Source organism: Bidens hawaiensis, unplaced genomic scaffold (genome assembly GCF_021521415.1).
Source record: "Bidens hawaiensis isolate Kalapana, Puna unplaced genomic scaffold, B.hawaiensis_p1.1 tig00014720_1, whole genome shotgun sequence".
NCBI lineage: Eukaryota > Viridiplantae > Streptophyta > Magnoliopsida > Asterales > Asteraceae > Bidens > Bidens hawaiensis.
In genome coordinates, this window is record NW_027492291.1 from 56,836 (window position 1) to 77,806 (window position 20,971).

Genomic DNA, 20,971 nt, shown 5'->3' on the forward strand with positions numbered 1-20,971 from the left:
TTAAAAAAAATAAAAGAACCCTAAGACTATGGAAGCGTTGTGGAGGATAACGCCGGGGGCACACCGCCCCCGCCGGCGTTTTGGGTTTTTTTTTCTGCGTTTTATATATAACGCGGATGAAGGCACAAAAATTAATAAAAAACAAAATTCTTCTTTATGCAGTCAATATCCGGTGGTTTTCATGGTGGCCGGTAGATTTCTTGATGGCCGGAAAAACGGATCCGGTGGGTTTTATGGTGGCCGGAATAATTGAATCCGGTGGGTTTTATGATAAACTGAAAGAAGAAAGAAGAAGATAGATATGAAATGAAATGAAGATGGAGGCTGTGATGAAAGAGGTGGGTTTGAGTTGGTATTTATGGTAGGGTTTTAGGGTGCAACTTGCAGGGTTGGTGGTGGCATGTTGACTGTATTATTATTATTATAATATTCGTATTATTATTAATTTGAGTTTCCACAGGTTGGTGCCGGTGGTCGGAAAAATTGGATCCGGTGGGTTTTATGGTGGCTGGAATAATTAGATCCGGTAGTGGGTTTTATGGTGGCCGGAACAATTGGATCCAGTGGTTGGTGCAAAAAAGTGTAAATGTGACTGGGCGTCACATGCCACATAACGCCCATAGGTGATGCATTAGATCATGTGTAGTCATAAAGCTCTACTATCAGGGGTTATGAGCCATGTGACGCCCAGTCAGAGTTATGGTTTTGTACAAAAACAGGCTGTAGTCATAACTCTTCACATCCAGGGGTTATGCGCCACGTGGCGCCCAGTCACTTTTACACTTTTTTGTTTTTTTTATTTAATTTTTAATAAGAATAATCAAATAACAATAATATTTTATTAAATAAATATTACAAGAAAATAAAAAAAAAACTATTCGTCGTTGTTGTCGTCGTCGTCTTCGCCCTCTTCGTCGTCGTCCTCGTCCTCCTCATCGTCCTCATCGTCTTCGCCATCGTCGTCGTTGTCTTCATCATCGTCTTCATTGTTGCCCTCGTTTTGATCATCGTTTTCACCAGGCAGAGGCCGATACATCCAAAGATGTTGGACCAAATCCTCCTTTAGTGCGTTATGTATCTCTCTTGACCACACGGAATCCGAGTTTTCGAGTCGTTGCTCCATACTTGCCGAAATCCGTGGTGGATCCGGGTCCGGTATGAAAGTTGGACATATTGCTCTTCCCTCGTCCTCGATGATCATGTTATGCATTATGATACACACATACATAGCACATCTCATTCTTTCTAAAGACCACAGACGACAAGGATTTTTAACATAATGCCATCGTTGTTGAAGAACACCAAAACACCTCTCGATATCCTTTCTCGCAGACTCTTGCACTTTCTTAAAATACTGTCTTTTTTCATCCATCGGGTCTCTGAATGTTTTAACAATTATCGCGAACTCTGGATATATTCCATCACCCAGATAGTACCCATGATCGTAGAAGTTATCGTTAGCCCAAAACGAAGCGACGGGAACGGTCCCAGATATGTAACTCTCCATCACAGGAGACTGCTCTAAGACGGTTATGTCATTGTTGGAACCGGGAACACCAAAGAATGCCGACCAAATCCAAAGGTCGTATGAAGCGATCGCTTGAAGGCTGACCGTTGGTCCCTTTTGGTCACCTCGTGTGAATTGACCTCGCCATGCAGTTGGACAATTAGCCCATTCCCAATGCATGCAATCTACACTTCCTATCATGCCGGGGAAACCATGCATCCTTGTATGTGCCTCGTAAAGACGTAGATCGTTAACGTTGGGCTCTCTCAGATAATGAGGTCCATATAGTTTAAATATTCCTATATTTTACAAATTTTTTATAAAATAAATGATCACAGTAAACAAGTGATAAACTATTTAAAAAAAAACAAAACGTACCGTAACAAAAATACTCCAAGGTGCCCCGAGTTGTTTTTTCGGCCATCTTTAAATACTCGTCGTTGATATCGGTCGTGTTTCCGTAGGCGAGCACGCGCACGGCTGACGTAACCTTCTGAATAGCTGTGAATCCTAGCGTCCCTCGAGCGTCAGGCTTTTGCTTAAAGTAATCAAACTCACACTCCAAATCATTGGTGATGCGCATAAATAAATTTTTAGACATCCGAAAACGACGCCTAAAGGTCTTCGGGTTCTTGTATCTCGGCGTGTCGCAGAAGTAATCCGCCATCAACCGGTTGTTTGTTTCGGCACGATCTCGTCCGATATATGCTCTTGTTGAAACGGGGGGTGGAGAGCTAATCGCACCCGTAACGGAACTCATATACTGTGTCGCGAGCATAATCGCACTCGTAACCGCCTGTTCCTCCTCCACGTCCTGGGCTTCTTGGTCGGGCCCGAAAAACTGTTTATATATAGATGGAGGATCCATATATAGTGAATTTGGTGTAAAAGAATTATAGAGCTGTAGAGTTGAAAGAGAATTTTTATAAATTTGATAAGTTTTGATTGAGAATTAGTTGGTTTAATATATAAAGAAATTAATTTTTTTTTATTTAATCACCAACGGTAACATTCAACGGTCCATTTTTTGATTTTTGTGCCATCACCCGCGTTTTGTACACAACGTAGCAAAAACAAAAAAATTCTTATAACGCAGGGGGGGGGGGGCGGTGTACCCCCCGCGTTTTGGTCCTAAACGCTACACAAAACTCACCCACTACGGGTGGTCTTATGACTACAACCTTTTTTTGTAAAAACCATAACTCTGACTGGGCGCCATGTGGCGCATAACGCCTGGAGGTGGAGCTTTATGACTACTCATGGTCTAATGGCTGTCACATGACAGCCACTTATTGAACTTCCACTAAGGCTATGTGTAGTGGAGGAGCTACAAATTGGGGCGTTTTTCGCCATGTGACGCCCAGTCAGCAAATGGTGGGTTTTTGTTTTTGGGGTGTAATGATGTAGGGGCTACAATAATAATATAATATATATATATATATATATATATATGTGTGTATATATATAACACACACATTAATATAATAATAATAATAATAATAATAATAATAATAATAAAATCAATGTGATGCCAGGCGACAAATTCACCTCGCCACCGCCCCTTTTCGCCCCAAATTCGCCCAGGGGGCGGTGTGCACCACAAAAATCGCTCATTTTCGCCCAAATCGTCGCCCCACTACACTAAGCCTAAGGTTCCTGTAACGTCAGGTTTGTCTTTATATATGGCATAATGTATCATCTAAAAAACGACGATGCAACGTGAAATTGTTTCGTGTATGGACTATATGTTCACGTCCACTTTTAATGAACGTAGCATTTCAAAATGACAATTCAAAGAAGAATTTTCTTTTCATGTACCCGCTATGTGTACGCCCTCACCATAATTATCACTAAAGTAGTATATTTAAAAAAAATAATAATTCTATATCTCACGAATTAAAGATTCCAATGATTTTAGAATGTTACAGTATATTTTTTTTACTGATGAACATACCCTCTATACTTATTTCACTCTTAAAATCACTAACACCTGACCTGTACTTTATTGAATTTGAACATGTAGCCATTTGTTTGAAGAGTTACAACATTACCACCAAGATGTTCTTTCAGAGACTTAACACGTTATCATGTTGATTTATAAATTAAAATAGACATGCTAAAAGAACCATGAATATGATGATTGTAGAAGTAAATAAAGTATGACATGTTTACATAAAAATTATTATTATTATTATTATATTTTTCTAAATTATATAAATTAGTTGTTCATTAAAAAAAAAATATTAATGGCTATACTATTCATTGATGTGGTGTTGTTATTTTGAGTCGTTTAATTTCTTTTAATCTTTGTTGTCTATACGACCTGAACCCAATACTTTCTCCATTCAAATCTGGATCTTTAAAGACTTAATTTGTCTTTGTCAATTAACCACCACCTCATTGGTTCATTAATAACGTGTTACCACTAATCTCCAACATAGTCAGTTTATCACTTAAAAAAATTAATCATTTAATCGTATATCTACAATATGACTATTCTACCCTTAATAAACACTAAATGAAAAGTTAAATTTTAATAGTTCTAACTATGACCTATTCAACCAATAAATCGAGATAATAATTTATGTATATGTTTACACTTTAACCAATGATAACAACTTAGAACGCACCGGCTCTTCGTTAATTGTATCCAGGACCGGCTTCTTCGACCGGGAAACCAATCCACCAACCTCAGCTGCTCCACCGTCACCATTTCCGGAGACACGAAATCCGCTTCGTCGCATTCTTTCCCGCCAACAAAAATACCGCCATATCTCCCATTGTCACAACCGAATTCACTCGTCTCATTGGAAACATTACATAAACACTTTCCACCCTCCAAATCCTCATCGGCAGAAATAGGATTAAACCTCTTATTTGTTTGTTTGGTATGAGCAAGTAACCCATCAAGTGTGTATTTATATTCCACGGAAGTGGATAAAATGTGCGTTGGGATTTTTTGTCAGAGTTGTCAGTGATGGTGTACGTGTGGGGCTAATTTATAGTTTATTTTATAAAACAAAAAAAATGTATATAAAAATATTAATTATTTATGAATTAGTATTTTACCCCGTCGGCGCCGGACAGGTTAGTAAATTCAAGCGATGGTAAGTCGAAGCGGATTCGATTACGTGCGTTATTGTATTGAAACTAAGACAAAATACAACAAAAAATTATATAAAACCTGGGGTGGACTAATGACGTGGCGTGGCGTCGGTCGGTCGGTTGAAAAAACTCGATCGTTGGTAAAACCCGACTGTTATCGATCCCGGGCGATGAGGCGGTTGAGTCTACGCGAATTCAGTCGATTTTCATCATGTTCGTTACGGAACCGGAATTAAAAAAACAAAAATCAGGATCCGGTCGGTTTTTGTAATGGTACTAGAACTAAAACAAAATGTGGTGAGTCTACGCGAATTTGGTCGGTTTCCGTCATTTCGACACGAAACCGTAACTAAAACAAAATAATGAAAAAAGAACAAAAGCAAAATTCACATTCAAAAGGTTTTCATTATGTTCATTACGTGCCAAAAATTTAAAAAAAAAAAACAAAACAAAAAAAAATGCCAACAGGGTGCCGCAGAGTGACCCATTAGAGGCTGTGCGACACCAAACTTGTAAATTATTATATATGATAATTTGTGATAATCAAACCTTGCTGTTAACTTCAGGTTCAACGGTCCAAATCCAAACCGTGTTAAAAACTTAAAACTAGTTAAGACTGAGTTGGAACTAAAAGTTTTAAATACTGATGACACATTTATTGGTCATGCCTAATAAAAGTTTATGGTGCATTAAATATTTGAATATGTTTTATTCGGTGGTGAAGTTTGGATGAAGATCCTGAGGAGGCCGGACGAAAATACATATTAAAAAATCAGTAAATGGAGTGCGCTAGGATCAAATTTTTTGTTGGAAACGGGTAAATTTACACTACATATAAAAAGTGTCGGACGAAAACGAGTAAATTTACATTACCGCGTGAAAAATCAGAGGGGGGTCGGGGCCACCCCTGGCCCCAACTATCCTTCGCCATTGGTTTTATTTGAACTGAAAAAGGATGTTACGAAATATATATATATATATATATATATTAAGTAAGAATGTTTGTTATATTCATTTTGATGCATGTGAAAACTTTGTTAACAAGATTACGAGTCACCTTTTGCTGTGGATAACTAATCGTGGATGATCGTAGATGGATTCATGCCTTTTCTTTTGTTAGTGTATTCCAAAATTGGTCACTGTCGTAATGAATTGAGTGAAAATGGGTCGGATTATTATGGGTTTCGTCAAAAGCTAAAGTTATAATCAAAGTATAAGTTAAATGGTTGACGGATCTTTATTGAGGACCTTGAAGTTGTTTTTATTTATTTGTTATTTTTTTTCTCTTAATATCCGGATTACCAACTTGTCAGCTACGTATAAGCAGGGCCGGCTATAAGGGAGGGCCGGATGGTCGACGGACCCCGACCCGACACCCGAATAGGCCCTGATTTTTTTTAATTTTTTATATATATATTTATATTAAAAATAATATGTATATAATGATCAAACTTAATTACACAACCACTAGCTTGATTTAGTGGCAAAGTGATTTCACATTCAACCAAAAGGTTGTGGATTTTAACCGCACTTGAGAGATTTTAATCTTATTTTTACAAAAGAAAAAAAATTTACACAACCAAATCATAAGACCCAAAAATTTAAGGCTTATTTAAAAATTAAATTGTTTAAACCCAACAAGATACCCCTTTTTATTACGCCCTGCTTGCGGTGCGCGCATATAATGTATATATGCGTGAACCCTCAGGTGGACAAAAGTAAAATTGCACTAATTTTGACATTATTTTACTAATCTCATGAAAATAACGTTAAAAGTGGCGGAAGGTTAATCAGGCATCATGTGGTGGCGTTGATAGCCGAAAGACAAGGGCACATGCACCAATCAGCCGGTGTCCCGATGATTGAGTGCTATGTGCCTTATGTCCAAGGCTTGATGCAAAACTACTATCGAGCCGGGGGTCTCACCGGAAGCAGTCTCTATATCCCTATGGGATAGAGGTAAGGCTGTCTACATCTTACCCTCCTCAGACCCTACCATAGCATTGCTATTGGTGGGATATACTGAGTACGATGATGATGATGATGATGATGAAGATACCCCTTTTTATTAAGGCAAAAAAAAAATTCGCCTTCGGTCCAAAATTTTTTAACCGTTCTTGAAGCCGGGCCTGCGTAAAAGACCCGACTCCTCTAGTCCCCTGTGACCGGATTACAAACTTGTTGGCTCTCCTATAGTTGAGTTAGTTCGCGTGTAAGAAGTTGGTCATGTGTTGTGTTGGCTAGGATAGAGTATTCTCTATCGAAAGAGCTTAAGTGTGAAGTTGTGATTTGGTAACTTGAATTTGATTATCTTTAAAAGCTATATATTGTACACATTGTTAGTTCAAATGACCATTTTAGAGATTTTCCGTACATGAAAATTCATGTACATACTTCATAGTACCTCTTAGGCTCTTTATATTCTAGTAAATAAAATATTTTCAGTTAAAAAAATTATTAAAGGTGTATATTTAGTATTTGTGTAGAATTATATACTTATAATAAGAAAAGTTAACGTATAAATGAAATTAATGTGCTAAACGTGAGAATCAAGTAGAGTAATTATGTAATTACATCATAGAGTAATTATCATCGTGTAATTACATAATTACTCTACGTGTATATATAATTATTCTACTTGATTTCCACATTTAACACGTTAATTACATTCGTATTTAAACTGAACCATACATCTAATTTGCATCGGTATTTGATTAATGCAATTTTAATTCATAACCAAATATTAACTCTATTGTGTGGTTTCATAACCATTACTTAACCTAAAACATTGATATTGGTCCACACCATTTAGTCTAAAAGTCAAAGTCCACTAAAAAGTCCAAATTATTAGATAGTTGACGACAAACAACTTGTCACTTTTGCCGTCGACCAATTTTCTATACATGTTTCTTCCACAGAATTTTACAATCACTTGCTGGATATAAATGTAAAATGTATATATTAATTCATTTTGAACGTATAAATTGTTTTTTCTTTCCATGTTTTAATTTCCAAAAAAATGCAATTAAATACTCATAGTCAAGGATAAATGTCCAGGTCATAATTTTATATTTTTATACGAGACCAACATTTTATTTATAACTACAAAGGTCCTTGTTTTTTTCTTACGATGACAACTTAACAACTACGTACGTTGTATATTTGATCACAACGCAATAATACCGAGTAAATTAAACAATATTATATTATAATAGTGAATATTTTCTTAGTTAGTGTACCAAGTATATAATCTGTGCCTGCATTATACTACATAATATGATTATGGAGTACGAAGATCATGTGACATTTAATGGATAAGATAGTTTACGTAGTAAGCACTCTAAAACAGTTTAGTGGTTGTTTCTCTTGTCCAATAGACACTAGTTATATTTATGTTTTCTTTAATCTTTAAATATGTAAGTTTAATTAATCAATTTCTTCCATTTGTAAAATATACGTTAGTATTTAATTATCAAATTTTATTTATTTATTATTATACTATATTGTTTTGAATTACATTTTTTAACAATACAGAATAAAAAATGATATATTTTAACAAACGAATTAAAAATAAATATAAAAAGGTAGTGCTGAGGATGTGAAAATGTAAGGATTCGAAATATAAGGATAAAGATAATAAATGTTTTTAGATAACTAATAAAAATTGACTCCCAACTAGGGTGGAATTGACGAAGAGAGGTGCTATTTTACAAGATATAAATTGTCCGTTGTGTGGCAATTTTACGGAATAATCAGCCCATTTATTTACTGCTTGTTTTTTTTGCTTTGGAGGTGTGGGATCGGGTTGCGAGATGGTGTAGGTTACCTCTTGTATATGCGTTTGAGGTTAGGGATTTACTCTCTTTAGCAAAAGGTTTGAAGTTGCGGAAACATGAGACGAGGACGGTTCACGGGATTGTGTTAACGACTTTATGGTGTACTTGGATTGCTAGAAATGAGATGCTTTTTCAAAGGAAGAACTATAAAGTGATGGATGTTATCGCGAAAATTAAAGCTAGCTTGTTTTTTTGGATTAGAAATAGATCTAAATTCACATGTATAGAATGGAAGGACTGGTACGATACCCCTTATATTTTGATGTAATATTTGGTTTTGCATGCAGTTCTTGATTTGAGGACTTGCATGTGATTTGTTTTTTGTGAATGAAGTTTATCTTTAAAAAAAATAAAAATTGAAGTAACAACTGACTATAAACATTTACGGGTGTTTTAACCTTTTTCGTTAATAGTTTTAACCCTATAATTTTTATAACAAACTTATGCCTTGGTGTCATGTACAAAAATTCACATATCCTAACACATGACGTCCACTCCACTAAATCAAGTATGACAAAAAGATAATCTAATCTAACTATAGTAATAAAAGAAAATAATGAAGATGATGTGGTAATTCTACATTCATTCTTGGCCTAATCTCTCTTCTCATTCATTTGACTTATTCATGGGTTATGGAGCAAAATCATATTGATAAATGGGTTATAATTTCCTTTCTAACTTTCTAATCTCTCATTTAATTCTACCTAACAATCTATGGGTCATGGTTCAAGATAATTTTGGCAAATGGGTTATAATTTCATTTCTAATTATCTAATTTCTTATCTTATTTATTCTAACAATCCATAGGTCATGGTACAAAATAATTTTGAGAAATGGGTTATAGTTTTCATTCTAATTTTCTAATTTTTCACCTCATTCATCATAGTTATCCACGGGTAATTGGTTAAAACAATTTATGTAAATATTGTATATAAAAAATCGATTTTGTAAATTTGAGATTTTAGACTTCTTATTGTTTGTACTATATATTTTATTTTTACCTTTAATTTTGTTCATTTCTTTAAAATAATGGATTTTTTTATTTTTATTATTGGACAAATCCCGTGTAATACATGGGTTCAAAAGCTAGTATATATATATACATATATTATTTTGTTTGTATCATTGTATGAACATGATAATACTCTTATCACAACACGGTGTGATATGTGGTTGAGTTGAGTGTATATTTTCATGAACTAGATTTCCTCATGTGCTTTTCACCTTTCGGTCACGGACTTGTTTGGTGACTCATGACTGTATTATTTATCACCAAAACAAAGTTGTATGATTGCCTTCGGATTAATTGTATTATTGAGGTTTTTTTTTATAGCTTTAGACTTACATGTTTAGCATATTACTCATAAGGTATCCATGGACCATAGTGTTGTCAAATAACAACTTTTTAACCAAGTACATAATATAGTTGTTTTATATATTTTTCTTTATTTATATATGTGACAATAATTTAGGTTGTCATAAAATAGGGATATTGGTTTTTAGTGCTTTTAACTTTCATTTGTTGGCTGATAAAATTTCTAACTTTCGATTTGTTAACCCAAATCTCAAGTTTCGCCATATTTGTTTTTATCACTCACTCACTCACTAACAAACGAATCACGTCGTTAGTGGAATCCCGATTTTTCGGCGAACCTCGATTTTCCAGCGAAGCAGACGATCATAAATAGAGAAGAGGGGGGAAGCGAGACTAGTGTTTTCGGCGAATCTTGATTTTCCGACAAAGCAGGCGATCAGAAACAGAGAAGGCGGAGGCTACACAGTTAGGGTCCTGCCATAACCGACGACGATCTCTTATTCAGGATGGTTCGGACATCTACCGAAGGCAGCTAGGACAACTCCAATGTCTGATTTACTCAAAGAGAGGACCAATTTGATAAGATGCGAGGGCTTTCCGATGGTTATGAAGTGCATACAACAATCTGGTATGATTTCTGACGGGATTCCACTAGCAACATTAGTCGCCCGTTAGTAGGGAGTGACCAAAACAATTAGGGTGAAACTTTGGAGTTGTGGATAACAAATCGAAGGTTAGAAGTGTTATAGCCAATGAGTGAAATTTGAGAGTATTAAAAACTAATATCATTAAAAAAAATAGGGATACATATTAAGAACCGGTGATCAGAGAATTTCTTTTTGGTTATAAACAATAGGCAAAAATAGATTCGCTAACATAAAGATATAACTCGCCCGAGTAACATAAAGGCCCGACCCGGACCTCACATAGGTCTTGACCGCAGTCTCAGACCCGTTTCCTGTGAGGTTTTGTAATTTTTTGTATTTTTATCTAAGGGCATGTGTTTGTATAATTAGCCTAAAAATTATCCAAAAGTCTAGTACTAAACAAAATAATGGATTTATGGATTTGAGCATTTGAAGTTCTAACAATTTAGTGACAAATGATCTGGATCAAGCCATTTGTAACATCCACGATCGTAATAGGGAATTAAAGAGGCACATGAGCCTAGGGACACTCGTTTTGGGAAAAAATATATTATATAAGGCCCATTTTTCCGTACTCATCTTAAGCATTCAAAATCTCGAAGACAGGTATGGTAACGAAATTAACATAGTTACTCCCATCATAAAAAAACTATATATTAAACTCAACAGAAATGCCAGGTTGTTTATAGTTGTTTTACTTTGATAACACAATTCTGACAATATAAATCTAAATATCACATAATAACTCCTTTATTTAACCATGGCCTCTTTACAAGACCCATCACATAATTTAAAAATAAAATGGCTTCAAGGGAAGGTTATATTATATCTGTGACTCGCCAAAGCCTTTAAATTAACAGGCCATATTTCTTCTTTGCCTCCGGCCCAAAAGGCCTTGGAGATGAGCCCATAAGTATGCTCTGTGGGATGAAAATAATCCCAAAAAAAGTACTCATTGGGCTTCAAACACAGCTTGTAATCCATTAGCCCACATTGTAATGCTCCATTTAAAGGCCCACCCCCACAACATGCATGAGTTATATTTGCAAAGCCTGTTACAATTTGAAAAGAAAAGATGAAAAATTGTTATTATAGGAATACACGAGTATACTCGTATAGGTGTACGAGTCAAACGGGCTAAAGTGGAAGAAGTCAAACGGGTCAAAGTTTTGTAAAACTCGTCGAAATGCATGAAGACGTTTGTTGGTTGTACTTTTAAGAAAAAAAAATAGTAAAAAAGTGTTTGCAAGTCAACTGACAGCCTAACTTCACTAATACTAAGCGTGTGTTTGGGATTCCCTATTTAAGTCCAAAAGGACTTTAAGTGAAAAGGAATTATAAACTTATGACTTTTTGAAAAGGAGTTTGTATAAAAGTGTTTGGATTAACTTATGTTAATAAGTTGTTTTTTAAAGAGTGTTTGGGAATATTATACCCTTTAAGTTAATAAGTTAGAGAATCATAACTTTTCAAAACCCTCTTATTTTGCTTTGGCCATAAGTTAAAAACCATAAGTCCTTATGGTTTGCCAAACATCTTTTACATATTATTAACTTTTCAAAAAGTTTATAAGCTATAAGTTGGTGGAAATAAGGAATCCCAAACACCCCCTAAATAGTAATTTGTTTTAGCACGTTATTCAACCCGTCTAACTCACCTTTTTCAACCTTTAGAATTTATACTTGATGAACTATGTTTAATAAGAGAGTATGTGAAAGAAGAAGTACCATAGCGTTTTGGATTATCAAGATACTTCTTTGTAGTGTCATATACAGCTGCATAAACACCGATTACACCAGGATACATTTTGGGTATATTTTTCACAATACGTTTTAAACCATCATTAAAATGGCTCGCCATAACACGCATCTTGTCAATGCATCGGTTAGTAGGTGCACCAGGTATGAGGACTCTTCCAGGTATACACGATACTGGGCCTAATGAGAAAAGAACAATCCTACGACCACCAGACCTGTAGATTTTGCTTGTGAAGCGGACCACTTCTTTCAACATGGAATCTACATAGCTTTTTGATGGCATCTTCGACGCCCCGTGTTGTAGGAAATATGCAAACACGTCGTTGCCACCGGATACGAGGAAAAATATAGATTTTTGAATTTGTTGTATATGTAAATGTTTATGACTTGAATTTCTTGTTAATGGAGTTTTTCCAATTAGGGATTGAAATTGTTGTAGTTGGACTTGGATTGAAGTCACAGCCTGCCATCCAACATTTTGCAAACAAAATGAAGCAATAAAATTAAAAACAACAGCTAAGTAATGTACAATCTTGCACCTTTGAGTTCCATAAATGACATGTAAAATCCTTATATTTTATTGATTATTGTATACTTGAAATATTATGTTTGTATAATGTTGGATGAGCATTTCGTACCGAGTATTGTTACACTATCGATAGAACTCGTATGGTATTCAGAACCAACTTTTTTCAAAGTTTGGTATTGGTATTTTTACTATCGGTTCGATATCGATAGGGTATTGATCTCATCTATACACACACACATATATATATATATATATATATATATATATATATATATATTTTCAAGTCTTTGGTTTCATCCTTTACTCACAAAAAGTGTTGTCATACCGTTAATAACAAGTATAAATGATTCGCGGGTTAGTATTATAAAAAACCAACACGCGTTTTTCTTTTATTTTTGTTTTTGTTTGTTTGTTTTTTTTTTCCTTTTTTTTCCAAAAGTTATTGAACACAGATTTACATATTAATGTCTCTAAACATATAAAATAAAATACGAAAAAGTCTTCCAACAAAGGTTTACTAAATTAAATTCTCTATATTTATCTTGAATATACGTACTTATGAAAATCATTTAAAATAATGTCTTCTTACCCCTAAAGTTATTAAATAAATAATCAATAGGAATTTTATTTATTTATTTGTTTTTCACATGTCCATATTTATTTGATTTAGAGACCTTTTCATGTTTTCACATGTCTAGTGATCTTAATATCCAAAAATTGAGTTCAAATATGATCCAAACTTTAATTGTCTTGGTATTTTTCAAAATTTGTATTAAATGAACCCCTTATACAAAATTTGTATTAAATCATCATTTAAAAATGCTTGTAAACTAGGAGGGTTGGCTATCTTACTGAATCTCTATTTGTATCCGGTAAAAGTCCACTTCCCGCGCTAGCAAAGTTGAGTCCGTTGGAGGGGAAACTCATCCGGCGGTCCTTTGCTAAAAGCCGGTATACCTCTTGATACGGTTTTTGGAATTTAATTCCTAAAAATTGTGCTGCAAGACATAATATATACGGTGAGTAGTCGAAAACAAACGCAATGTATTATGTTGTATAACATATTTATTTGTTTTGTTTATAAGAAAATGATAGATACATGTTTTTGAGTGTGAGTCCATGGTATAGTGGAAGATGATGTATAAATAGTTTAAAGTTTGAATCAAGCTGAGCTTAAATGAGTTGGAGTTATTGTGATTAGGCTCGAGAACCTACTATTTTTATATGTACATCAATTTTATTTTAAATAATATTTACTTAATAGATATTATTTAATATGAATTTCTAAAAAATTAACTATTGTGTATGATTTTAATTATAAAATAGTCAAATATGTAAGAAATATTAAACTAGTTAAACTCAAGACGAATTCGGTACTAGATCTTGAAACTTTTTAGCGAGCTGAGCTCGAGTTTTGGACATAGAGCTCGAATCAAGTCAAGCGATCAGCGTTCACAAGGTCTCTTTAAACTAACTAATCCTTTTGTGTTCAAGAACGCCTCGACTTGTTTACACCCTAAGAGAAAAAGATCGACTTACAAATAAAGTCTGCCACGGTTCGACCATTGGTGAACCTTCCCGTGGGATGGTGAAAGAAACTCGAACCATAAGGAATAAAGTTGGCTCGAAGGGGGCAGTTCTTTACGTATTGATTGTTACCCGGGTCAAACTGGGAGTCTCCAAACACGAAAACCGACTTTACATTTGCATCAACCGATGCCAAACCCATAAGAAATACACCAAGGATGACGATCCATAGCGGCATTCTCTCCATCATCTCAATCACATTTGATACCATTTTTTTTTGGTAAAATGATGTGAATTTAAGCTAAAGAGATTATTAAAAGTTGTAACTGAAGAATAAAGTGTGGCAGAAAAATAAAAAGAGAGAGGAGAAAATGACAAATGGAAATGGAACCGAAAACGTGAGAAAAGTGCAACAAGAGTTTTGCAATTATTATTCTAATACATATGAATTATGATAAAAAAAAAAAGAAAAAAAAAGGTTACATAATGCTTTTACATGTGAAATATGCATCTTCTCCTCATTTTTACCTTTTTACCTGAATTAGCAATTTGTAACTGATGTACTTGTTTCATATTTACAATTATATCACCGCGTAGACTTTAATTTGAGTTTGTATATTATTTATATATATATAAACAAGGAAAATAAATTGAACCTCAAATGTTTTGGGCTCTGCACGACTGCCCGCGTGATGTAGGCCCAAGTATTGAAGAGTGTGTCATGTTATATTTGGAGGCCCATGATCGTGCTTCCAAAGGTGGCCCATGAAAACGGACATAACTTGGCCTACGAAGCTCCGTTTCGAGCCCACGACCAGTCAAATCGAAGCTTAAGGCGAGGAGCATGTTGTGGCAAATGCCTACGGCGGTTTATCCCCTGTCTGAAGCCCAAAAACGACTTCTAAATAAAGTTATGGGTATTTTTATGTTTTTTCGTCATTTTTTACATTTTTATTTTTGGGTTTGTGTTTGGCCCATGGCCTTTCTTGGGCCCACTTCGTATTAGAAAGTCTATTTATTTGATGTTTATGTAATGTGAAAGGACAGACTTTAATTTTAATAATAAAGAATTTTCTCTTCATTTTCCTTGACCTTTGGGTTGGGATTTAAGAGTTTGGGTATTTTTCGAATTAACGTGATTCGATCTTCGTTATCATTTTACCGCTGCATCACGGGCAAAGATACCCTCTAGGCCGCTCGTGATTCCATTGATATAGTTTATGGTATCCCAGTTATAATAAAGTTGTATTGACACAAAAGTCACCAATAAAATTATAGGTTTTTATACTTATTTGATTTAATACAAGACATTCTTCAATTAAACCCAAACTTTACAAGGTTAAAGTACACTTTTCTAATGTCACCATATAAATATAACTCTTTCAAGAAATAAAACCAACATATAGCATATTTGTTGATTTCCACATCATATAAACAAGCTAATAAGCTAAAATATATGTTACTCTAAACAGAAATGCATAATCATTTATAGTATTTTTCTAGAAATTTGAATATCACATGATAACCTTTTTATATAACCTAAGGATTGCCTCTTTACAATATCCATAAACACATAAATTTTAAAAATAAAATGACTTCAAGGGAATGGTTATAAGGTACTATTTGTGGCCTGCCAAAGTCTTTAGATTCATGGGCCATATTTCGTCCTCGTCTCCGTTCCAAAAGGCCTTGGCGATTAGCTCATACGTACGCTCCGATGGATGAAAAAAATCCCAAAAGATGTACTCATTTGGGTTCTTACACAACTTGTAATCTTTAGTCCCACATTGCAACATTCCATTCAAGGGTCCATTCCCACAACATGCATGAGTTGTATTGGAAAAGCCTAATGCAATTTGAAAAGGAAAAAGGAAACAAAATGGTTAGTATACGAATGTAATATTTATATGATTTGAGTGGCTTAAGACTCATCTATTGTATTTGTAATGTCCTGTACTTTTTTTGTTCTAGGTATTTGCTAGGATTGTTTTTATCTATAAAATACCGTCTTTCCAAAAAAGGTACACGAATACACACCGGGTCACAAGTTTCATGTCCAAAAAAAAGTATGTATGCATTATAAAGTTCTAAAACTTGTTGAAATGCATGAACTATGTTCACACATCAATATCATTTTAACAATTATAAACATATATGTTGATTATACTATTATAAAAAAAATGTTTGCAAGCCAACATGAATACACTCATATTAATAACCTGTGTTTAACATGTTACCAATTTTCAATGTTTACCAAGTATTCATGATGACCTATGCTTAATTAGAGAGTATGTGAAAGAAGAATTACCATGAAGTTTTGGGTCCTCAAAAAACTTCTTTGAAGTGTCATACACGGCTGCATAAACACCGATTGCACCAGGATACAATGTAGGTATAATATTTACAAAGCGTTTCAAACCAGCATTATATTGGTCAGCCATATTGCGCATCTTCACATGGCATTTGCTAGAAGATACAAAGGGTATAAGGACTCTTCCAGGGATACACGATATGGGACCTAATGAGAAAAGAACGATCCTACGACCTCCATACAAGTAGATTTTGGTTGTGAAGTGGACCACTTGTTTCAACATGGAAAGTACATATCTTCTTGTTGTCGGTTTTATCCCCAATTGCGGTAGGAAATAGGAAAATATGTCGTTGCCACCGGATACAACGAAAAATAGAGAGTTTTGAATTTGTGTTCTGTGTAAACGTTTATGATTATTTAATAGATTATTAAAAACCATGGATTGGAATTGTTGTAGTTGGACTTGAATTGAAGTCACACCCTGCCATTCAACGTTGTATAAACAAAATGAAGGAAGAAAATAAAAGTTTAAGGGCTAGCAAACCATTAAAAACAAGTATAAATGATTCTTAGTTAATATCATTAAAAAAATAAATCCTATTTTCTATGAAAAAGTTATTTAACCAAAATGAGACGTTTTACGCCATTTGACGTCCAGTCAACAAATGGTGGGGTTTTTTTGGGTGTAATGGTGTTGTGGCCCAATATATATATAAAACACAAACAAATATAATGATAATAAAAAAGAAAAGGGAAGAAGGCGATAAACAGTTGCCCCCCCCCCCCCTATCGCCCCTAAAATCGCGGGAGGGGGGGGGGGTGTTCTCGCCGGCCAACCCCCGAATTCACCCAAAGATCATGCCCACTACGAGTGGCCTAACGTATATAAAAGTCTCTAAACAGTAAACATATATAAGAGCACAAAAAGTATTGATTTTGTTATGTCAAGGTCTGTTAGGCCTTATGTACTGGGCGGAAAAAAAGGCTGACAAGGGCGGGGGCGGGGGGGGGGGGGGGAGGAATTTGTCGCCTGGTTATGTTTTTGTTTTTAATATTATTATATTAGTATGTGTGTGGGTGGTATATATGGCATAATGGTCCTAAGTCTATCATTAAGACTCAACAAATTTTTTTTTTGAAATGCGTTTCACACTACACCGAATACCCGAGAGACTTTTCCTGAGATGGGATGTCAACCGTCTGTACTGCTTCCAATTCCAACTCTCCCAAAAACTCCATCAAGGTTTTTGAAAAACCAATAATTCGTTAATATTAAAAACTGATAATCAAATACGATCCAAATTTTAATTGATTGGAAAGTTTTTAAAACAAAAAATAGTATATGAAATTATAATGAGCAGTTTATACAAAAATCATTAAAAGTATCTTTTTTTTATGACAAATTTCTTTTACTTCTTAGGAAATAAATCTAGGACCTTTAGGTGTTTAAAAGACTTTGTCTACGTCACTGGGTCACCAACCCAAGAACATTTAAAGTAGTTCTAAAGTAGGAGAGTCGGTCATCTTACCGCTTCTTGATTCGTATTAGGTAAAAGTCCACTTCCGGCACTAGCAAAGTTGACTCCATTGGAGGGGAAACTCATTTGAGGGTCGTTTTCTAACTCTCGGTATACCTCTTGATATGGTTTTTGAAATTCAATCCCTAAATATTGTGCTGCATGACATAATATTTATGGTCACTAAAAACAGGCATAACTAGACGTTATATATGTATAATGTTTTAACATATTTATTTTGTTTTGTTTATTTTGATAAAATGATGTGTATGTGTTTTTGTTTCCGCTATTACATGAATTTGGGATGGGTGTAACCATTGGTAGTGTCTTTAAAAGCTTAAAATCGAGCTAAGCTTAAACGAAGTTAATTAAAAATTTATTTAAAAAACGAGTTTGAAAACGATCTTCATATATTAAGCTTGAGTAGCTAGCAAACCTACTATTTTCGTATATATAATAATTTTGTTTTAGGAAATGTAATAGTTTAGAATGCATATCATCTTGATACTTCCTAGACGCTTATTAGCTTTACACCCTAAATCCCGGTAGTTGATTATAAGAAAAAAGTATCTTCCATTTTCATATAATGATTGTGATAACCCTAAGATGTTTTATCGGCTTTGCAATCCTAGAATGACTTCAGATAAAGCTTATGGATGTCATCACCGCATAATTGTATGTCAAACATGGAATGATCACATTTACATGAAAATATCTGAAGGGTCCAAAATGCATGAGCATTAAAAACATTACTTCGAGATGTTTGTCGTATATGGTCTTAAAAAAACTGGTTGTATATGATGCGATCAATCCAGTAAATATTTTGAAAGTGGAGGTATAAGTATGTAGCGTCTAAATTTTTATAACTGACCAACGAGAAAGAGTTAAGACTTACCAATAAAATCCGCAACAGTTCGACCATTGGTGAACCGTCCAGTGGGACGGGGAAAGAAACTCGAGCCATAAGGAGTGAAATTGGCTTGAAGGAGGCACTTCTTTAAATACCGATTGTTACCCGCGTCAAATTGAGAATCTCCAAACACGAAAACCGACTTGAAATCTGCACCTACCGATTCCAAAGCCAAAAGAAATACACCGAGGAAGATGATCAATTGTGGCATTCTCTCCATCATCTCAATCAAACTATGGTATCATTTATTTATTTATTATTTTTTCAAAGTGGTGTGATTTTAGCTAAATGACTATTATAAGTTGTAACATAAAGAATAAAGTGAGAGAAAAATGAAAGAGGATAAAATGACAAATGGAAATGGAACCAAAAATGTGAGAAAAATGCAACAAGAGTTTGCAGTTATTATCCTAAGATAGTCACTATAACTAAATAACAAACATGTGTCCTAGTTGTTGGGTTATGGAGTCTTGATTGGTATTTGGTCCGGTTCGTTTAGAATACTAACTTAGTGCTTAATCAGTAATTAATTAATAATGGGCGACCTGTACTTGTAATTTCTCACCACGAGTGGTAATAGGCAGGACATTAAAGAAATTCATGATTGCAACCCGTGGATGTAGATCAGTTGTTCGTTTATTCTATGTTTCATATTGTTGCTTCAACGTGCATATACCATAACACTAGTTTGGGGGTCGGTGTAACTTTTGTCCAACCGTGTGGCGCGGGTTCAAATCTTGCCCAAGTTTTGTTCGTTTCTCTTTTGTATCTGTTTTTCTTTTTTTAATTAAGTTTTCTTTTTATTATTTGACGAAATAATTTCTGAAATGCTGAATTTACTATTTTTATGTAATAATATTATTTTCAAATACAAACATAGCTAATACTAATCAAATTCCCGTTGTATCCCTGCCAAAGCGCCCGGATTAAATCTTGTTCATTTGTGTTTAATCAGTAACTTTATTATATTAGTTACTAAGAAGCTTTCCTGTTATTATAAACAAGCATATGTTTGGATCAACATTCATAACTAAACATGTTAATCTTTCGTGAGGGAAAAAACTATCTAGATCATGCCAAGGACATGAGAATGTGTGATAGTATACGAAAACAAGAAGTTGATCGACGAGCGTTAGAGCATTCCCAACCCATTTCCACGTTTTAACAAAAACAATTTAATAACACACTATTAAATAATTCATAGTCCAACTGGTTGAGGTGACACATTCAAAACTTTATATAAAAAAGAGGAGGTATTGGATTAAAGTCTCACATGTGACAAGATAAGATTCAAGGTTCGGCCATGAGGTTTACTCACATATGGTAGATTTATTCCGGAGGATGGTCTTTGATACTCGAGAAAGGAAGATGATCGGGTGAGTCAGCCCCGTAAGTGATTCAGATGGCCGTAAAAAAAATTTTCACCTCATATCTATCTTTTAGTGTTATTTGTGAATGAGTGTGAGTGGAAGAAAGAGAGAGTAATTAGAAAAACGAAATAAATTGTACTATTTAGTTGAATAAGGATACATATGGGAGATGAGTTGTGAGATGTTTTTAGAAAATAGAAGATATATTTAAAAAATGATTTGTTTTAGTTTAGTTATAGAGATGCGAATGAAAAATGCACGGTGAATGCTCTTACAAATTTGAATGCCAACTTCACTAATTTTAAAATCAAAATTTATGTTGTTTCATTCTAGGCGAATTGAATTTTAATAATTCAAACTTAATGTAGTTGGCCGATAACAATCTCAACTTTAAAAATAGTTGTCACCAGTCCTAACTTTCACACAATTTGTTTTCGTTGGACCCATGTTAAAAAAAAATTAACGGCGTTAAGTGTTTTCCAAATTTCATATTGATGTTTTCGGGTTTTCGATCGGAATAAAGATACGAATCGATTGATTGGTCACTTTGGTTGGTTGGTTCAGTACTATTACCACATGTGGTAATATTCCCACATTCTCCGATTTAATCCAAATTACACGGGACAAAAATAAATTAATT

General features: G+C 34.4%; 2 protein-coding genes across 2 annotated transcripts; both read right to left on the reverse strand.

Annotated features, from left to right (window-relative positions):
• Positions 1-11,058: 11,058 nt before the first annotated feature.
• On the reverse strand, positions 11,059-14,678 carry LOC143547448 (GDSL esterase/lipase 6-like). Its single transcript, XM_077038871.1, has 4 exons — positions 14,236-14,678; positions 13,549-13,694; positions 12,138-12,630; positions 11,059-11,462 (listed from the first exon to the last, which is right to left on the reverse strand). The coding sequence occupies exons 1-4, from the start codon at positions 14,492-14,494 to the stop codon at positions 11,218-11,220; spliced, it is 1,143 nt and encodes a 380-aa protein (XP_076894986.1). The 5' UTR covers positions 14,495-14,678; the 3' UTR covers positions 11,059-11,217.
• Positions 14,679-15,537: 859 nt separating this feature from the next.
• Positions 15,538-19,427, reverse strand: LOC143547427 (GDSL esterase/lipase 6-like). Its single transcript, XM_077038857.1, has 4 exons — positions 18,947-19,427; positions 18,064-18,209; positions 16,532-17,015; positions 15,538-16,069 (listed from the first exon to the last, which is right to left on the reverse strand). The coding sequence occupies exons 1-4, from the start codon at positions 19,182-19,184 to the stop codon at positions 15,843-15,845; spliced, it is 1,095 nt and encodes a 364-aa protein (XP_076894972.1). The 5' UTR covers positions 19,185-19,427; the 3' UTR covers positions 15,538-15,842.
• Positions 19,428-20,971: the final 1,544 nt, after the last annotated feature.

Bases quoted from the DNA above. Each gene is read 5' to 3' on its own strand.
- LOC143547448 (XM_077038871.1), bottom strand. From the start codon at position 14,494: ATGGTATCAAATGTGATTGAGATGATGGAGAGAATGCCGCTATGGATC. The intron at 13,695-14,235 runs GTAAGTCGATCT...TATGTCTTGCAG, and splicing joins AACCGTGGCAGACTTTATTT to CACAATTTTTAGGAATTAAA. The intron at 12,631-13,548 runs GTAAGATAGCCA...GTTGGATGGCAG, and splicing joins CGGATACAAATAGAGATTCA to GCTGTGACTTCAATCCAAGT.
- LOC143547427 (XM_077038857.1), bottom strand. From the start codon at position 19,184: ATGATGGAGAGAATGCCACAATTGATCATCTTCCTCGGTGTATTTCTT. The intron at 17,016-18,063 runs GTAAGATGACCG...GTTGAATGGCAG, and splicing joins CTAATACGAATCAAGAAGCG to GGTGTGACTTCAATTCAAGT. The intron at 16,070-16,531 runs GTAATTCTTCTT...AAATTGCATTAG, and splicing joins TGAGGACCCAAAACTTCATG to GCTTTTCCAATACAACTCAT.